Genomic DNA, 7,241 nt, shown 5'->3' on the forward strand with positions numbered 1-7,241 from the left:
CACAGGTTTTACAATTCCTGTGGTGGCAGGGGAAAGTGCCAGGATGGGAGGGTGATGTAGGGGGGCGTGGACCTGCCCAGGTAGTCACGGAGGGAACGGTCTTTGTGGAAGGCGGAAAGGGGTGGGGAGGGAAATATATTCCAGGTGGTGGGGTCTTTTTGGAGGTGGCAGAAATGTCGGCGGATGATTAGTCACATTGCAAACACATGGAATCCTTCAGAAAGCTCAAATATCCAGTAAACAAATTACCACTCTCTGTATTTTGGTATTGAACAAAAAGCAATTAACAAACCTCCTCTATTTTCCTTTCAACTTTTTGTTCACCTTCTTCTTGCAAAGACCTATACAAAAGCAAATAGAAAAAAAACCTGTAAATACTTCTTTCAACTCAACCGGCACACTAAATATTCAACTGAATGTTATTGCATTTTTTTCCCCCAGAATTAAAAGATACTACTAAAATAACAACTCTCCTTCAACATTTTAGCAACTAATAACTAACCACAATTTCAAAGTACATTTATACTGTAATCTTCACATAAAAGAAAAACAGTTGAAGCTAAAAGTTGGGGGCTCCGAGTAGGAATTATATCAGCAATTAACACTCAAGCACATTGAATTTGGTAGCATAGTATTACAGAATTGTTGGGGGTCCTCTCATGTCAGTACCCCTACCGCTAAACTAAGAGGCCAAGGTTCAAGTCCCACCTGTTCCACAGATATATAATATATCTAAACAGGTTAATTAGAAAAATAGATTATAGAATTATCATGGTGCAGAAAGGGACTGCTTGCTCATTGTGCCTGCACAACAGTAGTTACAAGACCTCTTCAAAAACATAGCCACATGAACTTTGCATCAAGTTCAACAAGTCTTATTTGTCTGAGGCTGTATTTAGTTCTGCTTGAGTGCTGCTTAACTAAACAGGTGATTTGGAGCTGGGTAAAAAAGGAGTTACAAGGGGTAAGTAGTAATTAAACCATTTCAAGGCTAATTTTCAAGCTAAATTGGTTCTTTAATCTATTAACTAAAAGCTGCTATGTTTGACTGGGTGTAGTTTTAGTTGCATTTCTAAAACCAGAGACAGCTGGTTCACCCTCAGATGAAGCTGGTTAACTGAGCAACTGGTCTGATCCAGTTCAGAAGCATTGTTGTTGAGCCCTATAAAAAGGAGGCAATGGTGGTGCTGCTTGGCTAAATGAGACTGCTTTGGAGTTGGGTGAACACAGGGAATAGGTGAAGTTGAAATGATAAAGTATTGGGGAAGCAACAGTTAGAAGTTTTGCTGAATCAACAATGTACCATAAATTTTAAAATGTGCGTCTGTGTCTGCACAAGTTGAAGGTTGCAGCTGGGGCTTGAGCTACTTCCTCTACTTGCAGCATTGTTAGCTGCACTGTTTATGACCCATGTGACAAGTATGGGTTGAGAGATGAGAGCTATAAACTGTACTGCTTTTGTGCTATACACAAAGGTCTGACAAGAGCCCATCAAGTGAGAACTTGACTGTTACTCTGGTGTTAACTCTGGACCTCTTGCTGGCCAAGCTAAAATAGGAGGTTAATTAAAGTTTTGCGTGGTCTGGAACTTGAGTCAACATTTTGGTACTATGTTGTGGATGCCAACAGTAGAACTCTTACTCTGGGCTGAATAAGTGAGAGTTTGAATTGGGCATTAGTAATAGGGTTCCCCGAAGTATTTTAGGTCAGACCACTCCTTGTGTTCTGCCCATTGTCCAATGAGACTGGTACCTTTTGAAGGGACTGAGTAAACTACCTGGACAAGGATTACAAGGTAAGAAAGTATTTTTTACAAGGTTGCTCTAGGTTGCTGTGGGGTATCATTGGCTATTCTACATTCTTTACTGAGACAGTTGGGACTGGGGACCACGGTCAGGGAAGTGGTTGCCACTACCTGACTGATTCGGTTTGGAAAGCTGCTTCCTTTAAATATGGCTGGCTGAAATTATGATACAATATGAGGACGAGGGAAGGCTGGGTAAATTTCTCAACCACCTCTGCAATATTCATTATGGCCAGTTGAAACTTGTTTATAGTAGAGCAAGGGAGTATAATGGGACAATCCCTCTAGATAACTAGAAAGGGAACTCCCCTTCAGAACTTGAGAATACCTGATCAGGAAAATGACTTCCTGAAGTTAAATGCTGCACATAAACTATCCAGGGGACAAATGGGCAGTACCTGGGATGTGAACAGGCAGTTAACCTGTTTAATTACTACTTGGAATAGAAATTGTTGGGTAAAAGTGGAAATCTTCCATTAAAGAATGGAAAGATACTACTGATAGTAAATGGAAAGATACCTTGGTCATTTGGAGTAATTGCATGGGATAGAGGTAGGTACAGCGGATAGAACTCCCAAAAGCTGGGAGATGTTAAAAGCTGACTGCTTTTTCACCTTCAGTCTACCCATTCACAAACAGGAGAAAGTGTAAAGACATCAAGACTGAGAAAACTAGACAGGAAGGGTTAAAGCATAGTGTTGTAACAAGAATATAAGTTCTAATCGGGATCCCAAGCCTATATCTGGCATACCAACACTGTTTGAGGGAAATGATACCAATAGAGATGAGGAATGGGACATTACCCTAGATTGTCAGAACCTCCCGTAGACCCACCGTATCAGGCTCCCGAAGGATCCCGTGTGGCTGAACAGGTAAAAATAAAAAACAGAAAACCGGTACCATCTGAGCTTTGTACTGGGGTTAGTGGACTCCAAATTGGTCCCCAATTGTGGTTTCCAATATCGCAGTTACCAAACCCCACAGCCGCTGATGACTATCAGGAACCAACAATTGGAGTTTGTCCCTTGGAAGCCCCAAGTAATGAGAATGACAATGAATCAAGCCCCAGATCATAAGGAAAAACCAGCCCAATTTGCTCAGTGTCCCCGAAGGACAGTTCAAATACAAAATGCCACCCAAGATCGGTTTGCACTGTGCTGTACAATTTTATCACCTGAAGTGACTAAATGGCAGGAATAAATCTGTCATGGTGACAGAAGGAGATCTGTTTGAAAGATTTCCCTTCACTGATGCCCAGACAAACCATCTGGTTCAGTTGTTAGAACGAGCCTTACAACAACCTGTAACATTAAAATACTGGAGTGCAGACCCAAACCTGGAGAGTCAGGAGGTGACTACTGGGAGTGGTTTGTTGTGTATTATAGAACATTTGTGGCTTATCAAGCCTTCAATCGAGGATCACTGCTATGACTTTGCAGTGCATTCCTTCTGGTGTGACTGACTTCATTTAGGCAAACAATATGAACTAGTCTGAGAATTTCTGGTCGCAAATGAGGTGAGCAGTGGTCCACTACTGGGATGGATAGAACTAATGCAAAACATGAGCCAAGTTAGACGTAAAAACTGAATGTGTCCTGCAACCTGATGGGCGGCACAGTGGTTAGCACTGCTGCCTCACAGCGCCAGAGACCTGGGTTCAATTCCTGCCTCAGACGACTCTGTGGAGTTTGCACGTTCTCCCCGTATCTGCGTGGGTTTCCTCCGGGTGCTCCGGTTTCCTCCCACAATCTAAAAATGTGCAGGTTAGGTGAATTGGCCATGCTAAATTGCCCATAGTGTTAGGTGAAGGGGTAAATGTAAGGGAATGGGTCTGGGTGGGTTACGCTTCGGCGGGTCGGTGTGGACTTGTTGGGCCGAAGGGCCTGTTTCCATGCTGTAAGTAATCTAATCGAATCTAACCTAGTGATCGCTTTATGGTGGTCACATTGCAGGTGAGGATTACACTGGCAGATAGGGAATGGGTGACTATCAGAGGAAGTAAAAGGCTCTGGAAGAAAGTGCACCGACTTGTGGTCATTCCCCTTATTCTGCTTTGGAGACTTTTGGATATGGGGGGGGTTTGCTACTGACATGGGGAATTCAACACTAAGGGATACAGACATTCACTTGTGGCTGCAGATGTGAATCCCAGATGGTATGTTACCTCACTGATGCCAGGCTCAGGGATGTATCAGAGTGGCTGCAGGACATTGTGGAGTGGGAGAGTGAACAGCTGGTAGTCATGGTACACCTAGGTAAAAATTCTCTAGGTAAACAAATAGATGAATATGTGAAAGCTGACTATTAGAAGCCTGGAGATAAATCACTGCAGGATGTCGAACACAGTAATCTCAGGATTCCTCCCAGCATCACATACTAGTGACAGCAAAAATAAGAGGATACATCAGATGAATGCGTGGCTGGAGAAATGGTGTACCAGACAGGGGTTTAGATTCTTGAGGCATTAGGACTGTTTCTGGGGAAGGTGGGGCCTGTACAGCTTGACAGATTGAGCCTGGGCAGAGCTAGGGCAAATAACCCTGTGGTGGTTTTCTCTGTTCCACTGGGAAAGTGTTAAACTAGTACGGAAGGAATGGGAAGCAACATGTAGACTTAGATGGGCCAGGACTCTATCAGGATAATGGGAGGTACAGCATTAGTGATGTAGTCAGTGACATGAAAGATCAAAGGAGAATTAAAAATCATCCAGTAAAGGAAATTGATGGGTTGAGCTGTTTATACTTCAATGCAAGGGCACTACAAACAAGGCAGATGAATTAAGGGCACGGATACATGGCAGTACTGACATTGCTAACAAACTAGGCTAAAGGGGCAAAATTCAGGCAGTTAGGTGACAAAAGAGATGGTAGCAGTATTGGTTTAAGAATAATTCAGAGTGAAGAGATGCAGTACTAAGCAAATGACATTTTGGGTTGCTTGGAAGTAAAGTCAATCACACCACTGGGAATATACTATAGAATCGCTCAGTAAGGGAGGTAGAAGAACATACTTGTACACAAATTTCTGTGTAGGAATGTGGGCAATAATAGTAGGAGACTTTAACTATCCCAGTATCAACTGGCTTTCTGACAATATACAAATGAATTATGTGCGGAAAAAAATCACATACTCTATTCAAGACTTTTTGAACAAAACAACAAGGCCAATGAGAGAAGACAAAACTCTGGATTTCATTCTGGGGAGGTGAAAATGAGCATGTGAATGAAGTGACAGTGGGCAGCCATATCAGGGATAGTGACCACAATTCAATTAGATTTAATATGAAAAAGGGACAAATCAGGAGTGACCGTTCTAAACTGGGGAAGGGCAAATTTTAACTGAAGTGGACTGATTAAGACTGCTAAAGGATATGTGGTATATCAGTGGGAGACTGTGTTCAAAAACCAGGGATCATCGATTCAAGTTAAGTGGCAGAAGGATTTGAGGGGATGCAAGGATTTTTTACTTAGAAGATGATGGGTGTTTAAAATTAACTGCCTGAGTTGTTGGGACTCAGAAACCCCTACTTTCTTCAAGACATAACTGGATCTTAAGTGCTGTCAGCTGCAGGGCTGTGTGCAAGAAGACAGGATTAAAAAGGGCATCTAGTGTCTTTGGGTCAATATGGATAAGATGAGCTAAATGGTCTCCTGTGCTGCTTCATTTCTACGGTTTTACAGAGATGACTTGTTATGACTATATAAATTAACCCATTTGGCAAATGTCCAAACTGCTCTGCTGATCAAGTCAGCAAGTACAGTGAAAACCTGAAGTACGTCAATCTGCCTAAAGGCATCAACAGTTTAACTTGTAACCCTTTCATAACAGTAGTTTTCTATTGATTGGTGGAGTAGCAGATAGTGAAGGGGACTGTCCGAATACAGAATATAGATAGATTGGAGAGTTGGGTAGAGAAATGGCAGATGGAGTTCAATCTGGGCAAATGAAAGGTGATGCATTTTGGAAGATCTAATTCAAGAATGAACTATACAGTAAATGGAAAAGTCCTTGGGAAAATTGAAGAACAGAGACCTGGGTGTTCAAGTCCATTGTACCCTCAAAGTGGTAATGGAGTGGTCAAGAAGGCATTCTGCATGCTTTCCTTCATCAGACAGGATATTGAGTACAAGATTTGGTAGATCATATCACAGTTGTATAAGACTTTGGTTCAGCCACATTTGGAATACTGCATACAGTTCTGGTTGCCACATTACCAAAGTATGAGGAGAAAGTGAGGACCACAGATGCTGGAGATCAAAACTTAAAAATGTGTCGCTGAAAAAGCGCAGCAGGACAGGCAGCATCAAAGGAACAGGAGAATCGACGTTTTGGGCATAAGTCCTTCAAAGTTTGAGAAGACTTGTAGCTCGGGTGCTCATTGTTGTGGTTCTGTTCGCCGAGCTGGGAATTTGTGTCGCAGACGTTTCGTCCCGTCTAGGTGACATCCTCAGTGCTTGGGAGCCTCCTGTGAAGCGCTGTGATCTTTCCTCCGGCATTTGTAGTGGTTTGAATCTGCCGCTTCCAGTTGTCAGTTCCAGCTGTCCATTACAGTGGTCAGTACGTTGGGTCCAGGTCGATGTGCTTATTGATTGAATTGGTGGATGAGTGCCATGCCTCTAGGAATTCCCTGGCAGTTCTCTGTTTGGCTTGTCCTATAATAGTAGTGTTGTCCCAGTCAAATTCATGTTGCTTGTCATCTGCGTGTGACTACTAAGGATAGCTGGTCGTGTCGTTTCGTGGCTAGTTGGTGTTCATGGATGCAGATCATTAGCTGTCTTCCTGTTTGTCCTATGTATGTTTTGTGCATGGGATTTTGTACACTACATTGGTTTTGCTCAGGCTGGGTATCGGGTCCTTTGTTCTGGTGAGTTGTTCTCGGAGATTGGCTGTTGGTTTGTGTGCTGTTAAGAGTCCTAGTGGTCGCAGTAGTCTGGCTGTCAGTTCGGAAATGCTCTTGATGTATGGTAGCGTGGCTAGTCCTTTGGGTTGCGGCATGTCCTCGTTCCATTGTCTTTCCCTTAGACATCTGTTGATGAAGTTGCGGGGGTATTCGTTTTTGGCGAATACATTGTAGAGGTGTTCTTCTTCCACTTTTTGCAGTTCTGGTGTGCTGCAGTGTGTTGTGGCCCTTTTGAATAGTGTCTTGATGCAACTTCTGTGTGTGTTGGGGTGGTTGCTTTCATAGACCAAGTCCTGAACTATGTGTGTGGCTTTCCTGTGTACCTTTGTGGTGAATTCTCCGTTTGGTGTTCTCTGTACCATCACGTCGAGGAATGGGAGTTGGTTGTCCTTTTCTTCCTCTCTAGTGAATCTGATTCCTGTGAGTGTGGCGTTGATAATCCGGAGTGTGTTCTCTATTTCTGTGTTTTTAATGATTACAAAGGTGTCATCAACGTATCTGACCCAGAGTTTGGGTTGAATTTGTGGTAAGACTGTT

The 7,241-nt window shown here is 43.0% G+C and overlaps 1 protein-coding gene across 2 annotated transcripts in view; it reads right to left on the minus strand.

The window, feature by feature from the left end:
* Nucleotides 1-7,241, minus strand: part of uxs1 (UDP-glucuronate decarboxylase 1) — a 69,396-nt gene that overhangs the window by 44,068 nt on the left and 18,087 nt on the right. For both annotated transcript variants that reach the window (XM_043691759.1, XM_043691758.1), the window contains exon 3: nt 293-341. In XM_043691759.1, the coding sequence (XP_043547694.1) occupies nt 293-341 (49 nt within the window). The remainder of the gene's footprint in view (nt 1-292; nt 342-7,241) is intronic.

Source organism: Chiloscyllium plagiosum, chromosome 6 (genome assembly GCF_004010195.1).
Source record: "Chiloscyllium plagiosum isolate BGI_BamShark_2017 chromosome 6, ASM401019v2, whole genome shotgun sequence".
NCBI lineage: Eukaryota > Metazoa > Chordata > Chondrichthyes > Orectolobiformes > Hemiscylliidae > Chiloscyllium > Chiloscyllium plagiosum.